The sequence below is a fragment of the Urocitellus parryii genome, chromosome 9 (genome assembly GCF_045843805.1).
Source record: "Urocitellus parryii isolate mUroPar1 chromosome 9, mUroPar1.hap1, whole genome shotgun sequence".
Lineage (NCBI taxonomy): Eukaryota > Metazoa > Chordata > Mammalia > Rodentia > Sciuridae > Urocitellus > Urocitellus parryii.
In genome coordinates, this window is record NC_135539.1 from 6,545,091 (window position 1) to 6,562,575 (window position 17,485).

At 48.4% G+C, this 17,485-nt stretch overlaps 1 protein-coding gene across 1 annotated transcript; it reads left to right on the forward strand.

Annotated features, from left to right (window-relative positions):
• The first annotated feature begins 10,414 nt into the window (after positions 1-10,414).
• Zscan10 (zinc finger and SCAN domain containing 10) lies at positions 10,415-17,031 on the forward strand. The gene is made up of 6 exons (XM_026385613.2): positions 10,415-10,474; positions 12,998-13,470; positions 13,672-13,939; positions 14,116-14,177; positions 14,299-14,356; positions 15,479-17,031. Exons 2-6 carry the CDS (start codon positions 13,075-13,077, stop codon positions 17,029-17,031), a joined length of 2,337 nt encoding a protein of 778 aa, XP_026241398.1. The 5' UTR covers positions 10,415-10,474; positions 12,998-13,074.
• The last annotated feature ends 454 nt before the right edge of the window (positions 17,032-17,485 follow it).

Sequence of the window (17,485 nt, forward strand, 5' to 3'; positions counted from 1 at the left end):
GTTTGTGAAGTAAGGCCAGCGAGCCATTAAGTGTGGAGATTTCTTATTGGTTGACTGATGTATCTAGTTTATGCTAATTAAGATAAGCTGTGTGGAATGTATAAATACCGTTCCTGTCCTACAATAAACGGCTCCCACTCCTGCTGTATGGATCTACACAAGTTGCTTGTCACTCCCCGGTTATTTTGCTGCAGCTGGACTGCAGCATTTCCCCTTAGCATTGTACATTTTATAGGTTTGAACAAATGTGTGATGACATGTGGCCACAGTCACTAAACCTACTTCATTTTTTATTAAGCAGATTCCTAAGCATTAGCAGAATTACCCAAATAAACATCCTTTACGCAGTTGGCTCTATAGATTTCACCTAAACACTGCCTCACAAGGCTCTCAGCACCTGGTCTTTTAGATTCAGCATCTGCAGAAGAGCAGTGGCCCAAGCATGGAGCTTGCTTCGGGTCTCACTGGAATCATACAGATCAAATCTCAGTTCTGTGTGAGCTGCCATGAATATAATTTCTTGCAACACAACTTTTGGAAGAAATGGGAAATCAGAAAGTTCAAGATCATTTGATAAGAAATGCATGCAAATATTTTATGCTGCATGATAAATAAGAATCATAAGCCCCCTTTGCAATAAGAAAACTAAGGTATTTAACCCAGATGTTTGCCTTATAAGAAGAGCCTTAACTCCTTACAGGGAGTTTTGAGGTAAGGCCAATATGGTTCAGAGCAAACCACTCTGGGAACACCCATGGGACAAATGGTCAAATAGTGTGCTTGGGCCTGGGTTTAAAGGTCCCTCTCTTTCCTCTCTTTTTTCTTTTCTTCCTTCTTTCTTTCTCTCCCCCCCCCTCCCTCCCTCCCTCCCTCTCCCTCTCTCTCTCTCTCTTTCTTTCCCTCCCTCCCTCCCTCCCTTTCTTTCTTTCTTTCTTTCTTTCTTTCTTTCTTTCTTTCTTTCTCTCTTTCTCTCTTTCTCTCTTTCTCTCTTTCTTTCTTTTTTTTTTGTTTTTCCTCAGCCCACTTACAGCCACAACATGGTTCTAATTGCTGGCCTTCACAGACCTCCAAGTCTTCCTGGGCAGGCAGGTAGTTAAGGGGAGAGGCCTAACTTCGGAGAGAGTCTCCTCAAGCTAGCTGCAAATCCAGTTTCTGGGTCTCCCTTCCTTCCTCACTTCCTGTCTCTCCTTCATCCCTGCAGCAACTCTAGGCTCCTAATTGGGAAGCAGTGAAGTCCTTTTCAGGAGAGACCCCTGGCCTTCCTAAGTGACCTCAACTCTCCTTGATCCCTCTTGTTATTCTTCCTCACCCTCCAGCAGCCAGGATGGGGCTTTTCCTGCAGGAAGTGCCAAAGTTGTGATGTTAAAAAAACAAAAACAAAAAACAAGGATTCTTGGCTACTGAGTGCTCCCTTGGAAGTGCTCTGTCCAAACTAATATGTGCCCCAAGTGTAAAATGCAACCTGGATTTCAAAGACTTTGCATGAAAAAAAGAATGTGAAACATGTCAGTAATAATTTTTTGTATGGATCACATTTTGAAATGATGACATTTTGAATCTAATGAGTTAAATAAACTGTATTATTATTATTCATTTCAGGGGCTGGGGATGTGGCTCAAGCGGTAGCGTGCTCGCCTGGCATGCGTGCAGCCTGGGTTCGATCCTCAGCACCACATACAAACAAAGATGTTGTGTCCGCCAAATACTAAAAAATAAATATTAAAAAAATAAATAAATACATAAAATTAAATTAAATTAATTTCACCTGTTTCCTTTTACAGCTTTCATGGTGGCTACCAGAAAATTTAAAATTATAAGTGTGGGTCACATTATATTTCTCTTGGGGAATGCTGTTCCAAAGGTGCCCTCTCCCCTCTTCCCACCCCTGGGTACCTCACTCTGTTTGGCTTCCCCTTGCTTCAGGTGCAGATGCAAACAATTTTATTATGGTTTTGGGCTTGATGCTTTCACAAACATAACCTGCAGTCCTCACCATGGAAAGCACTGTAGCTTCCAAATGAAAAATGACCAGTCACATGCAGGTTGGCCAACACAGTCTGGAGCTGGGGTTCAGCCTGTCTCAGCCCAAACCTGCCATAGTGTCCAGATTCTCTCTTCCCTCCTGTATTATGACTAATGCAAGTCATAGGGGTTTAAAAGTAATTCTTCCCAGAGCTGGAGGGGTTCTCCCTTTGTCCCAGGAGAAGAGATGTCCCCAAAGAAGGGTCCCAGGAGTTCCTGGAAAGAAGGGGCAACTTGACTCAGGATCAGTGGGGTCCCTGGCTTATGTGATGGAAAGAAATTTCAGCACAGACAATTCAGAGGCATAGACAGAGGTTTATTTAGGAAAGAAGATACATGAATGGAGAAGGAGAACTTTTATTTATTTATTTATTTTAAGAAAGGTTTTCTTAGTAACCACAGTCTAAGCATTGTAATTAACACTAATATAATAATCTACAGATACTCGAATTTTGTCAGTTTCTCATTAATGCTCTTTAAAAATATATATATTTGGGCTGGGGATGTGGCTCAAGCGGTAGCGCGCTCGCCTGGCATGCGTGCGGCCCGGGTTCGATCCTCAGCACTACATACAAACAAAGATGTTGTGTCCACCGAAAACTAGAAAATAAATATTAAAAAAAAAAAAAATATATATATATATATATATATATATATATATATTTATATGTGGTGCTACCACTGAGCCACAACCCCCTCCCCATAAGGGCTATTATGAGAAGGTGGGCCCTTAAGGGATAAAGCAAAGAATGCATATTCAAGGGAAAATGTGGGTCATCTCCAGAGTGAGAGAGCATTTGGGGGGTTCTAGGCTCTTCTTTTAAAGGAAACTTGTGAAGGGTGGACATGGAAAGGTATGTAGGCACAACATAACTTTGGCAATTGAAAGCAAAAGTAAACAAAAAAGGGACAGACCTCCACAGATCAGCAAAACTTTGTTAAGCAGCAGAGGGGCACATTTTCAGGAGGAAAATGACAACTGGTTACAACAGGGGGTCTGAGCTTTATAGGGTTCAGTTAGACTTGAATCATAGCAGAATGTATCAGTGGGGCAGTTGGGGGGGGGGGCGGGGGGCAGCTGTGAAAGTTCAAAGCCTGTTGTTGCTGGGAAATGGTGAAAGTCCAGAGCACATTCTTTTCCTTCTCTCCCTGGGGCCTATTCTCCTTTTCTCCCTGGGGCTTGTTCTTCCATATCCTTCAGTGATCTCAAGAAAGTTTGTGGTGGTCTGGTCAGTCTTAGGATCCTCAGGCTGATGAGGTCTTCATCATCTGATCAGTACATAGTGCTTGAAAGTCCCTAAATTATAGTTTTCTCAGAATATCTCATCTTTCCCCCCACCCCTTGCTTCTCCCCCAATTTCAATCAGAATTGAACCCAGGGGCATCTTACCACTAAGCTATATTCCCTTTTGAGACAGGGTCTTGCTAAGTTGCTTAGAGTTTTGCTAATTGGTCTTGAACCTTTGTTGTTGTTGTTGTTGTTGAAGATGGACATAATAGCTTTATTTTTTTAAAATATTTTTTGTAGTTGTACACAATTGCTGAGGGCCATTACCAAGTAGGTATGACGCATCGTAATCCTTGCCAGTGTACCCCATGTTAAATAGACTTGCCTTGGAAATTTGCTGCGACCTTGCTTGTGTGTTTGAGAAAGGTGACCCTGCTCAATCACCAGGGTGGATCCAGGATTAGGGTGTATTCCTGCAGGAAGTATCTCTGTCCTTGGGTTTAGGGCGTGACAATAGGAGTTTTAGGGAAGTTGAGGTTGAAGATTATTGATGCTGGGATTAGGGTGTTCCTGCTGCTTGTTCCCGTTGAGTTCTCCTGAGATTAAAATGGGATTTGGAAAAAGCCTCCTGGAGTAGGATTTGGGATCGGATATTGGAATTGCCCCTGAACGTGTGTGGAGGCTGGTGTGAGATCGGGAATAAAGAATAGCTGTTTGAACCTACAAAGCTGTGGTGCCTCCTGATTCTGGTGCCCCCCCCAAGACATCGGCAACAATAATTTTATTTATTTATTTATTCATTTATATTTTAATTTATTTTTATATGGTGCTGAGGATGAACCCAGGGCTTTACACATGTGAGGCAAGTGCTCTACCACTGAGCCACAATCCCAGACCCTGGTCTTGAACTTTTGATCCTCCTGCCTTAGCCTCCTGAGTAGCTGGAATTACAAGTGTTGGTCCCTCTTCCCCAAATATCTATGGTAATAACTAGAACAATTTGTATTTTCAAGATAATCTTAGGAGACAAACATTGAAATATATCTCAAATATGTAGATTTACATTAAAAGTTTCTCCTTCAGGTAGGTGCATTGGCATACATCTGTAATGCCCAATACTGAGGAGGCTGAGGAAGAGACTGCAGGTTCCAGCCAGCCTGGGCAATTTAGGGAGACCCTGTTTCAAAATAAAAAGTAAAAAGGGCTTGGGATATAGCTCAGTGGAAGAGCACCCCTGGATTCTATCCCCAGTATCAAGGAAGAAGAGAGAGAGGGAGAGGTAAAGGGAGAAGAAGAAGAAGGAGAAGGAGAAGAAGAACAAAGGCTGGGATGTGGCTCAGTGGTAGAGCACATGCAGAGGGTTCAATCCCCAGTACTGGGGAGAAAAAAAAAAGGCTGGGGCTCAACGGTAGTGCACTTGCCTGGCTCATGTGAGGCACTGGGTTCGATTCTCAACAACATATACAAATAAATAAAATAAAGGTCTATCGGGGCTGGGGATGTGGCTCAAGCGGTAGCGCGCTCGCCTGGCATGCGTGCGGCCCGGGTTCGATCCTCAGCACCACATACCAACAAAGATGTTGTGTCCACCGAGAACTAAAAAATAAAATATTAAAAATTCTCTCTAAAAAAAAAAAAAATAAAGGTCTATCAACAACAACAAAAAAATTAAAAATTAAAAAATAATAATAAAAAAAGTCTCTCCTTTGAAGGGATTATCCCTTACTCAATGGGGATGAGACAAGCCAGTGACTTCTGTGAGTCTGTTAATGGATAGCACTTTGAGATAGGAGAGTGTGTTTTCCAAGAGCAGAAAAAATCTGAAGAGACTTTAATATGCTTTAAGACTTTTTTTCTGCAAAGTACTTTAAGTTAATAAGTGTCAATGGGGGGCTGGGGATGTGGCTCAAGCGGGAGCGCACTCTCCTGGCATGCTTGTGGCGCAGGTTCGATCCTCAGCACCACATACAAACAAAGATGTTGTGTCCGCCAAAAACTAAAAAATAAATATTAAAATTCTCTCTCTCTTTAAAAAACAAAAGTGTCAATGGGCTGGGGTTGTGGCTCAGTGGTAGAGCACTTGCCTAGCATGTGTGAAGCCCTGAGTTCGAGTCTCAGCACCACATATAAATAAAATAAAGGTCCATTTACAACTAAAAAAAAAAAGAAATATATATATATATATATATATATATATATATATATATATATATATATTTTTTTTTTTTTTAAATAAGTGTCAAAAAGAATACTTGGGGGCTGGGGATGTGGCTCAAGCTGTAGCGCGCTCTCCTGGCATGCGTGCAGCCCGGGTTGGATCCTCAGCACCACATACAAACAAAAATGTTGTGTCTACCAAAAACTAAAAATAAATAAATAAATAAATATTTAAAAAATTCTCTCTCTCTCTCTTAAAAAAAAAAAAGAATACTTGGGTAGTGGTCTTGTCCAGATGTGTGAACCTCAGGGGGCAGCACACACTAGTATAGCATCCCTGGTCCTTCAAAAGGACGAGTAATAGGAGGCAAATATTTCCCGAAAGAATGAGTGGCACCTGCACACAGAGCCAGAAACAGCCAGTCAGCCGAGCCCTTGGGGGCAAGGAGGTTTAGGAAGGAAGAAGGTCAAAAGCTTGCAGAGCTTTTGCTTTCTGCCTAAGGCTATTTTTGAGCCAAACTGGTTTTGGCTTTTCTGAAAGATTCCTTGGAAAGGTGACATTCCAGATTTAGAGACCTTGGAAATCCATGTTTACAACTAACATTAATCCCTCTGGTTGCATTCCCAGTCAGTTCTTCCAGGCTGTCAACTCCAGATGCCAGATCAGTCCCTTACCCAGAGACCATCTTACAGTATTTGTATCACTGACTTGGTGGAGTTCTCATGCTATCAGAAGAATCAGATAGCTAGGCACTGTGGCAAACACTGCAATCCCAGCAGCATGGGAAGCTGAAGCAGGAGGATGTGAAGTCAAAACCAGCCTCAGCAAAAGTGAGACTCTGTCTCTAAATACAATACAAAATAAGGCTGGGGAAGTGGCTGAGTGGTGGAGTGCCCCTGGTTTCAATCCCTAGTAACCCCCACACACACACCAAAAAAAAAAAAAAAAAAAAAAAGAAGAAGAAGAAGAAGAAGAAGAAGAAGATAAAAAACACATTGGCAGAGGAACAAGTCTCTTCAATTTTACCTTTGAGCAAGGGGAGGCAGTAAGTTGGAGACAGAAATAACAGGCTGACACAAAAAGAGGACAAAGGTGCACAGATTTTATGGCATCCAGTGGGCAGGATCCTGGTCTCTTGAAGTCACCCTATGTAGAGGTGGAGCTTCAGCTGCCCCTGCACTCTTCTTCAGGAGACCAGGTCTCATTACCATCTTAGTCTCCATCTTTGGGTGGGATATTTATTTTTATTTAATAATTTTTATGTGGTGCTGAGGATCGAATCCAGTGCCTCACACATGCGAGGCAAGCACTCTAGCACTGAGCTACAACCCCAGCCCAGGTGGGAATTTTATTATGTTAATAAATTTTTTTTTATTTTTATTTTTTTAGTTTTCGGTGGACATAACATCTTTGTTTGTATGTGGTGCTGAGGATGGAACCCAGGCCGTATGCATGCCAGACGAGCGAGCTACCGCTTGAGCCACATCCCCAGCCCATGTTAATAAATTAAAGGTAACTTTGTTGGGATAGGGGATGTCTTTTCAAAGACCAGGATTCTTTAGGGAAGATTCTGCACATGCGTTTTCCCCCTCAATATCTGAAATTTGCTCCTTAATGTCTGGGAAAGTTCCTAGTTAGATTTTGGAGCAGGAGAAATCACCAGCGTGCCTCAGTAGGTTTAAGTTCAATGATCTGGTTTTTCTTGGATCTGGCTTCTGGGTATTTCTAACTTTCCAATCTCCCTCTCCTGGTGTGTTAATTTTGTAGCCTTGAATACTGGTCTACTTTTGAACTCCTAATTTTCTGGTATGTCTGTAAAACCTCATAAGACTGGAAACTATTTTAACTGTTTCATGTCTCCCTGAAAAATTTTACTCCCTTACTCATAAGGGGTCCTGTTTTTTTCATGGGAGAGGGGGTTCCTGATTGCCTTAGTTGGCCGGCATCATGTCCTGGTGCAGCGTCCGCGGTTGGGCCAACTCACTAAGCCCCCAAGGGTCCAGGTATTCGGCCCTGTCCCAAAGGCCAAGGCCACATGGGGGAGGATGCCAAAAAGCCTTGGAGGAGGGGCGGGTCAGCAAGAGCGAGGGGAGTCTCATTCCACCCGCCCCGCAAAAACTCAAGCTCCCTCACTGACGCACGGCGTCGCCCCTTGTGCGTACAGAAGGACACAGAGGTCCTGCGCCATAGCTCTGCAGACCGGCGGAGAAACCGCTCCCGCTCTCGCTCCCGGCCCCGCCCCAGCCTACAGACACGCCCAACAAGGCGGGGTTTCCTGGCCCCGCCCAGGGCGGCCCTCAGGGGCGGAGTGCGAGCCGAGGCTGCGGAAGGAGGGGCCTGGTGCCTGGGCGCTCCGCAGGGGGCGCACTGGACACCTGGGGCTGTTTGTGGGAGAGCTGGGGGCTGGGCGGCGTCACGGGGCTGCTCAACCTTTCTTTCCTTCTTTCTTTTTGAGGGCGGGTACTGAAAGTAGGGACGCTTTGCCTGTGATCTACATTACCAGTTAATAGCTGAGGGCCTCGAGAAATTTCTGAAGCTGGCCTCAAACTTCCGATCCTCCTGCCACAGCCCCCGGAGTCTCCCGGATTACCGGCGAATGCCAGTGCGTAGGCTCTGGATTGCGCGCGAGGGACGCGAGCCGCAAGGAGATAGTGTCCACAATAGCGCATGGTCCAGTGAGGCCGGCGCTAGAGTTAAAGATAAGCTCGCTGCTGGTGCGTGCCGGTAAACTTAAGACCAGATAGACGAGGTCGAGGGAGGCAATTTCTGGTCCCGACTGACCGTGGGGTCTGATCCTACCGACAGCAGCCCCAATCACCGAGGGTGTTACCGCTCCCCAAGGCAGGCGGTGCGGTGGGGCGTGCCCAGGGGCCCGGGAGGCAACACCGATTCCCTGCTAGGAGCACCCTCCGGGATGCGGCCAAGGACAGGACCCCAAAAAACATTTCAGTGCAACGGAAAGGGCTTGACTTTGGAGCTGGCTCCAACGCGGTTAAGGAGGACACTTCCCTCCCGGGGAGCTCGGGTTTCTAGGCAGGATTTTAGGGGTCCAAGTGGACCCAGAGCTCTCTCTCTCTTTTCCAACACATCTCCTGTTCCATTTTGGCACCATCACTGCCACCCTGTGCCCTGGACTGCAATATCCGAGTGTAGGGACTCCTTCCTCACATTTAGTTCTATGTCCTTGGTGCTTGGCACACAGCACACCCATAGCAGTTTTATCACATGCATGAAAATACTAGCAAGAAAGACGGCACACAGCAGGCACTTTAAGCTGCTGCTCTTGTCCCAAAAGAAAGGTGCATACCGGCAGACCCCCAGGAGTATGGGCCTGTCCTGATTTAGAGTGGGCTGGAGGGGTAGTTCCGGTTCAGAGAATAGTTAGTCTCTCGGGTAGGGCAGGCTTGGAATCTGGGTTCATCACTTTTGTTTCTCTGGCCCTGCCCTCCCCCCCCCACCTTGTTCCCAGACTGGGAGGTTAAGGGTTAACTCGAGGACGCCCCTTCAGCACCTGAGTAGGATTGGGGAGGGAACTCACTTCCTGTCCCATTTTGCTGGAGTCTTTCCCCAGGCTGGCAGAAGGTGGCTTTGGCCCTGGAACACTGAGAAAACCCCAAGCATCTCTCCTCTGTACTGAGGATCCTGAGTGGTGAGTTGGGAGTCCTAGGGTGAGGTTCACAGCAGCTTGGAGAGACAATGGGGGGCGGGGGGCTCCACGTCTTGGTGGTGGGCGAGGGCCTGGAAATCTTGGGAGAATGTGGGTGGTCTGTGCAGCCACGGCCAGCCAGCTTGATGGACTTGTGGCAATGGGGGGCTTGAGGGAGAGTCCGGGAGGTCCTGTGACCTGAAGGCAGCCTCCATGTGTGCCCTGGTGGATTGATCAGCCTCATTCACTCAGCCCAGCACCCAGAGGGAAGCCCAATGGGAGGAAAGCCCGACCAACAAAGACCAGCAAATCAGGCACCTGCCACTGTGTGCGGGGAGAGGGATGATCCCAGCAGAGGATCCCATCTTCTGCCCCTCCCAGACTCTGGGCTTTCAAGAGGTCTGGAGGTCTCTGGGCAGCACCTCCACTTGGGTTTGCCCCACCCTCCTGGCTCTGCTTCTGTGTCCCCACCCCCACCTAGCCAACCCCCTGCAGATGTGCATTTTAATAGAGCTTTTGTCCTAGAGAGACCTGGGGGAAGGGACAGACTTTGCTAGGCCAACTTGCCTGAATTCCACCTCCTTGAAACCTTTTGGTGGGGGTTCACCTGGAGATTCTGGCCACTCTGTGTGGCTAGGCCTAAGGGCTTTGAAATCCTCTTATTTCTGGTTCATGTTGTGATATCTTGGCCAATTCAAGGAAAATCACACTGGGCCCCAGGCAAAACTATCCTCTCTTTTCCAGGTATTTGTGGGGCCTAGAGCCACATTCTCACTTTCTTAGCTGTGCCTGGTGTGACTGTGAGCAAGTCACTCTTGTCAGATAAAGAAATGATTTAGCACATGAATGCAGAGGGATGAAGTGAGTTCTGGGTACAGCATCCAGGCAGATAAGTGCTCATCACCTGCCAGCTGCTACTGTAGGGCCACTGGTGAGTCACTAGTTCTCTAGTTAGTTTGCAAATGTTGCTTCTAAAACAACAAAGCGAGGGCTGGGATTGTGGCTCAGTGGTAGAGCACGTGCTTAGGCGCGCTGGGTTCAATCCTCAGCACCACATAAAATTAAATAAATAAAATAAGGTATTCTGTTCAACTACAAAAAAATTTTTTTTTCTTGAACATTTATCAGACCTTTTCTGCCCCAGAAAAATTGTTACATGTATTCCTCAATTATTAATTTTTTTGGGGTGGGAGGGTACTGGGGATTGAACCCAGGAGCACTTAACCACTGAGCTACATTCCCATTTATTTTTATTTTTATTTTATTTTTTAATTTTGAAACAGGGCCTTACTAATTTGCTGAGAGCCACACTAAGTTGCTGAGACTGGCCTTGAAGTTGTGTTCTTTGTGTCTCAGCCTCCGGAGTTGTTGGGATTACAGGCGCGCACCACTGCCCCTGACCAATTCTTAGGACATCAAGGTAAGATTTCCATTTTGTTACAACTACTAACAGTCATTTGAAGTCATCAGCATTTTTAATGCTGGATGAATACAGACTGAACTAGATACAGTGCCTATTTGTAAGCCAGGGGACAAAATACACTCAACCATGATGGATTGCAGCACAGTGACCCACAGGGACTGTGTTGTGGGATCCCAGAAGGGAGGCACCAATGGGGGATAAGGAGTGGCTGCAACAGGAAAAACCTCCAGAGATTAAAACGCAGAAATCTAGGAAAGAGCCCAGGTTGTGGGAGGGAGAAAAGGGGGGCTTCAGAGCAGGAGCAGAAGCAAGAAACAAGGCCTGAGTCAGTTTCCCTGAGGCCAGGCTTGAAGCACAGGTTTCCTGTACTCTTTACCATCCCACCTCCCACTCTAGTCACCCCACTTAAGAAGATTTAGAAAACCCTGTCTCCTATAAGGAGACTCAACAAACTGTCCAAACTCAAAATTAGGCTAACATTACCAAAACTGGGTTACCCACTAGGGCAAATGTTTTAGTGTCTTCAGCTGTAAAAAGGGCAAAGATGCTACTGTCCCACACTGATGGCCATGATCATTGGTGCTATAACCAGTAACAAGAGAACATAACAGCTAGCACTGAAGTGTGCCTGCCATGTGCCATTACCCCATGTGGGACACTGCTCTGTGCTTTTGGGGGAAGTAATGCTCAAGGTGTTCTTACCTTTTCCCTGCTTGGGATGCCCCCTGAGGAGTGGGAGGATAGAAGAGTAGAATAGGTTCAGAAAAGTTTAAGCCTCCTGGAATACTGAAGAAAGAATTGAACAAGACCAAATTGAGTCCCTAGTGCTTGGGACTGAATTTGGGGCAGTTCCCTCTGATAGTTTTGGACTACCCAAAAAAGGGAGTAGCCACCCCATGGGTTGGGCTAGGAAGACAAGAGAGGTGGTTGGTTCTGCAGAACCAGTGCCCCCTGGTGGCCAACTAGGAATACTTTCCATGGCTAGCCAGCCTCTGGGTTAGAGTGGGAACCCCAAAAGGGGTGATGGAATAAATCAAGGAAAATCCAGAATTGGGGAGGGGAGAAAAGAAAGTAAAATCACTGCCTCACATACCCATGCCCTGACTCCCAAAGTACATCCACCAGGGGCTCTCAGACCAGGTAACATTATCTTTCTGCCTTGAGGACTCACCTGTCACAAAACTCTCCAAATTACACTCCCATCTGGAGCCCACATCCGCTGGCTGCCCTGATCTGTCCCCAGTCTCTTTGCTGTGACATGCACTTACAACTGGCCCCTGCTGGACTCCAGTTATGCTTTGCGCTGCTCTGGGCTCTCTCCCTCTGCTCCACCCTCCTCCAGCTCATGCTGGCCTCAACCTCTGGGACTGGAACTGTGGGAGGAGAGAGACTGGAAAACAAGGTGAGAGCTCCACCCTGGTCAGCCCAGCACTGGTCAGCTGAGTGCCATTGTCCTTGACCCCTATGAGATATCTCCAGAGACATAAAGTGAGGGCCCGCGTGCCTGGTCTAGGAGATAGTGCAGGCATGAACTTTCCCTTCAGTTTTTTGCTTTGAAAGTTCTCAGAAAGGGCTGGGGATGTGGCTCAAGCGGTAGCGTGCTCGCCTGGCATGCGGGCGGCCCGGGTTCTATCCTCAGCACCACATACAAAGAAAGATGTTGTGTCCGCCGATAACTAAAAAATAAATGTTAAAAAACATTCTCTCCCTCCCTCTCTCTCTCACTCTCTCTTAAAAAAAAAAAAGAAAGAAAAAAGAAAGTTCTCAAACATTCAGAGAAGTTGAAAGAGCAGGTCAGTGAACCTCCTCTACATATCTTACCAATCCATGAACAGGGGTGATCCCTTAGTCCTCTTCAAGTCCAAACCCTATAAAACTCAATAGCATCCTCTTTCTGGTAGACATTGCCTACATTCAAAAGGCTATAATGGAGTCATTAATCTAGTATCCCATCCATATTCAGATTCCCTCAACTGATCCCGAACTGTCCTTGAGAGCCTTTGAAAAGTGAATTAATCAGGATCCAGTCAAGGTCTGCCCACTTGATTTTAACCACCATTTAGTCTCCTGTAGAACAACACCCCCTATAGCAGTTATTTTTCACATTCTGATTTGTTGAATTATTCCTTCAGTGATGGTTGACTTGTTCTTTATTCTCGGCAATGCTCTGTGAACTGGAAGTTGGCTCTCCACACCAGACTGGATTGAATGAAACATTTGTAGCCAGGGTCTGTCCTCCATAGTGCTTTGTGTACTCAGGGGTTGCATCAGGAGGAGGGAAGGTCAGGTTGTTCCTCTCTGGGAGATGTTCACTTTAATCACTGGGCCAGAGTGATAGGAGGTCTTAGATGTTGTAGGATGACCTGTCCAATTTTTCTGTCCTTTCTGCATTGCTTAAGCAGAGACCCTGACCAATAGGAAAAAGGATTTCTCTGAGGAGGCCACACCCCAGCATCTCTTAACACTAATGACCAGGTGGAGTCAGCCTCCCTGCAGCAGATCCTAACCCAGGGTCTTCAGCTCCACAGGTGTGGGAGGAACTGAGGAAAGGGACCTGGAGTGGGCCCAGCTGCAAGAGGCATCCCCCACAGTGAAGGATGCTTGCGGAGCCAGTCCCGACTCCACAGGAGCAAGAGCAGCTCGGAGCTGTCAAGCTGGAGGAGGAGGAGGCCTCTGGCCAGGAGGATACTAGGAGGCCAGTGGCCAGGCCTCGGCCTGAGGTGGCCCACCAGCTCTTCAGATGCTTCCAGTATCAGGAAGACATGGGGCCACGTGGGTCCCTGAGCCGGCTACGGGAGCTCTGCCACCATTGGCTGCAGCCATCTCTTCACACCAAGAAACAGATCCTTGAGCTGTTGGTGTTGGAGCAGTTCCTGAGTGTGCTGCCCCCACACCTGCTGGGCCGCCTGCAGGGTCAGCAGCTCAGGGATGGAGAGGAGGTGGTGCTACTGCTGGAGGGCGTGCCCAGGGATGTCAGCCACGTGGGGCCACTGGTGAGTTGGGGTGGGCAGCAGCAGGGGTGTGGACAGGGACTGATGGCCCCTGGAAGAAACAGGAATCTCCACTTTCCACCAACTCTTACCCTCCTACCTGTGAGACTCCCTGTCCCATCTCTTCCTCCATCCCATCCCTGTAGAAGCAGTAGACCTTAGACTGCTCCTGTTTGCCTCCTAACATGGACATATTTCCAACAGGATTTTAGTTTCAATACTGGCAAGAATGGATCCCGTGCAGCCACCAACTTGGAGGAACAGGGGAGCCCTTCTCAGGTCCCCAGCCACAGCCCCAAAAAGGAACTGCCCTCAGAAAAACCTCCAGCTCTGTGTCCATCAAATGAATTGCCCCCATTCCAGCCAGAGCCTCCTGGTCCAGCTGAGCCTGGAGAGTGGAAACCTGCTCCAGATTCAAGCCAGTCACTGAGCCCAGAGCCCCAGAGGACACTCCAGCCCCTGCAAGATAACAGTGAGGAACCAGTGCCCTGGAAAGTGGACTGGATGTGTGGGTGGGGATGGGAGGGCCCTGGTGGGAGAGAGCTGGAATGGCTTCATGGGGTGTGGGCGATGGGGGGCATGCCCTGAGAGCCCTGGGGTGCAGTGCTGCCTCCTGACAGCTCTTTCTTCCTGTCCTGATGCTGTCAGTCCCACAGGGCACCTTGTGGCAGGAGGAGAATGCCCAAGATCAGGAGCTGGCAGCTGTGCTGGTGAGCTGAGCTGGTCCCCTCTGCCCTAGGTCTTCCTTAGCTTAATTCTAGAAGGTGCTTCCTTCCATTTAGGTCCCAGAATCCTGTTCCTCAATCACAGGATTGTCTACTTTTGTTATAGGAATCCCTGACCTTCGAGGATGTCCCGGTGAAGAAGGCCTTGCCCAAGCATCTTGTGGGTAAGCAGCCCTTCTCCAAGGTCATGACCACCACAGTCTTTTTGTTTGCAGTTCCAGACCCTGAATTTTTGTCTTTTTTTTTTTTTTTTGTGATGTCTTTTTTTTCCTCCTCCTTTTTCAAAAAATGGAGGCAGGTCCTAAGTTATGGGTCTCAAACTTGTGACCCCCGCTGCTTCAACCTCCCAAGATCTTGGATTATAGGTGTGTTCCACCAAGCCTGGTCTTTTTTAAACAGCTTCTTGTCTGGTCTAACCACTAACCCATTAATTTTGAGCTTTTAAAATGGGTAGTCAAGGGGCTGGGGATGTGGCTCAAGCGGTAGCGAGCTCGCCTGGCATGCGTGCGGCCCGGGTCAATCCTCAGCATCATATACAAACAAAGATGTTGTGTCCACCGATAACTAAAAAATAAATATTAAAAAATTCTCTCTCTCTGTCTCTCTCTCTCTTTAAAAAAATAAATTATATCTCAATAAAACTGTCAAAAATACTATTTAAAAAATAAAATGGGTAATCAATATAAAAAGTAAAATAGGTGGTCAAAAAATTGATCAAGGGCTGGGGTGGTGGCTCAGCAGTAGAGTGCTCACCTACCACGTGTGAGGCCCACATATAAGTAAATAAATAAAATAAAGGTATTGTGTCTACTACAACTAAAAAAATATTTTTTAAAAATTGATCAAATCATGTTATGGGCATGTACAAATATATGTAACAGTGAATCCCACTATCAGGTATAAGTATAATGCACTATTAGGAAAAAAAATGAACAGTTTAGATGAGAAAGATAAAATAGGTGGCCAAGGGAATGATTGCTAATAGGTATGAGGTTTCTATTTGGAGATAGTAGTGATGGTTGATCAACATTGTGAATGTATTTGATACACACAAAATGTACACTTTTAAAGGCTATTGTGGCAAATTTTATGTCATCTATATTTTACTGAAAATTTTAAAAACAGGTGGTAGAGAAAATGCACATTTCTCATTTGTCCCCCAGCCTCACCTACCCATCTGCTTTGCAGGATCCTGGGTTTCTTTTCTCTTCTAGGCCCATCAGGTTCTGGTGATGCCCAGGAGCCCCTCCGAAGAGGTCTGATATCCCTGTTTGCTTCTTCCCCAGGATTTGGAAGCAGAACCCCGGACAAGGAGGAATTTAAACCAGAAGAGCCCAATGGGGCTGCCTGGTCCTCTACCATCTCAGCAGAGTCACAAGCAGACAGCTTGGGGGTGGCTGGAGAACCTCTTGCCCAGACGCTGGAGCCAGGCCCTGAGACCAGCAGTACTGGTGGAGGAGGGTCCCCTCCTGGCAGCACTGAAGTTTTGGAGGTCACAGTGGGCGAGGACACCCGTAGATCAGAGAAAGAATTGCACTTCATATGCGCCGAGTGTGGCGCTAGCTTCCGGCAGTTGTCCCGCCTGAAGGCACACCAGGTGCGTGCTCACCCGGTTTCCCGTTCCTTCCAGTGCCTCTGCTGCGGAAAGAGCTTTGGTCGCAGCTCCATCCTCAAGCTGCACATGCGCACGCACACTGACGAAAGGCCGCATGCCTGCCACCTCTGCAGCCACCGTTTCCGCCAGAGCTCCCACCTGGCCAAGCACCTGCTCACGCACTCTTCTGAGCCTGCCTTCCTGTGTGCTGAGTGTGGCCAGGGTTTCCAGCGTCGTTCCAACCTCGTGCAGCACCTGCTGGCGCACACCCAGGACCAAAAGCCCACGTGTGGCCCAGAGGCCAAGACAGAAGGGCGAGAGGCGACCGTCTTCCAGTGCCCCCACTGCGTGCAGACCTTTCAGCGCCGCTCCAGCCTAAAGCGTCACCTGCGGATCCATGCCAAGGGCAAGGACCACAAGGGCTCTGAAGACTCAGGTAGTCAGAGCCAGAGCCGCGAGAAGAGGCCCTACGTTTGCAGCGACTGCGGCAAGGCCTTCCGGCGCAGCGAGCACCTGGTGACCCACCGGCGCGTGCACACGGGTGAGAAGCCTTTCTCATGCCAGGTCTGCGGTCGCAGCTTCACCCAAAGTTCCCAGCTGGTCAGCCACCAGCAAGTGCACACAGGTGAGAAGCCCCACGCCTGCCCACAGTGCGGGAAGCGCTTTGTCCGACGTGCCGGCCTTGCCCGCCACCTGTTGACACACGGTGGCCCACGGCCCCACCGCTGTGCCCAGTGTGGCAAGAGCTTCAGCCAGACTCAGGATCTGGCCCGCCATCTGCGCAGCCACACGGGCGAGAAGCCCTGCCGCTGCAGCGAGTGTGGCGAGGGCTTTAGCCAGAATGCCCACCTGGCGCGCCACCAGCGCATCCACACCGGGGAGAAGCCCCACGCCTGCGACACCTGCGGCCACCGCTTCCGTAACAGCTCCAATCTGGCCCGTCACCGCCGCAGCCACACTGGGGAACGGCCCTACAGCTGCCCGACCTGTGGCCGCAGCTTCCGGCGCAATGCCCATCTGCAGCGCCACCTGGTCACACACACTGGAGTGGTGCAGGAGGTGGAAGCCCCGCAGGAGTGCCCCGAGTGTGGTAAGAGCTTCAGCCGCACCTGCAACCTGCTGCGACACCTGCTGGTGCACACGGGTGCCAGGCCTTACTCCTGCGTGCAGTGTGGTCGTGGCTTCAGCCGCAACTCCCACCTGCTGCGCCACCTGCGAACCCACGCCCGGGAGACGCTGTACTAGCATCACCAAGGTTCCAGCAGCACTACCCGTGCACCTGTGGATGGATAGCACCCGAGGCCTTCCTCTACGTCCCCATGACGCCCACTTCCTCTGACTCCTTAGTGTTTGTTCTCCCCGCCTGTGGCTTTTTTGTTGTTGTTGACCTGGGGATTGAACCCAGAGGTGCTTTACCACTGAGCTACACCCCCATCAGGATCTAAGTTGCTGAGGCCAGCCTCCACCTCAGCCTCCGAAGCCAACAAGATTACAGCATGGCCCACCACACCTGGTCCCTCCCGTGGCTTCTTTTCCTGGCCTCAAAAGTGTATTTCATATACACAAAGTAAAGCGGCCTTCTTGAAAGTGGTTCTCTTTTATTTCTTTTTTCTAACCCCATCTCTGCCCCACTAGGTCCAATCCTTCTATTTACATCCACCAAACTGCCATCTGTGAAGGCAACTTGTTGGAAGGTTCA

Coding starts and splice junctions, on each gene's coding strand:
- Zscan10 (XM_026385613.2), top strand. CDS start 13,075: ATGCTTGCGGAGCCAGTCCCGACTCCACAGGAGCAAGAGCAGCTCGGA. Junction 13,471..13,671: donor TCAGCCACGTGGGGCCACTG/GTGAGTTGGGGT, acceptor TATTTCCAACAG/GATTTTAGTTTCAATACTGG. Junction 13,940..14,115: donor CCAGCCCCTGCAAGATAACA/GTGAGGAACCAG, acceptor TGATGCTGTCAG/TCCCACAGGGCACCTTGTGG.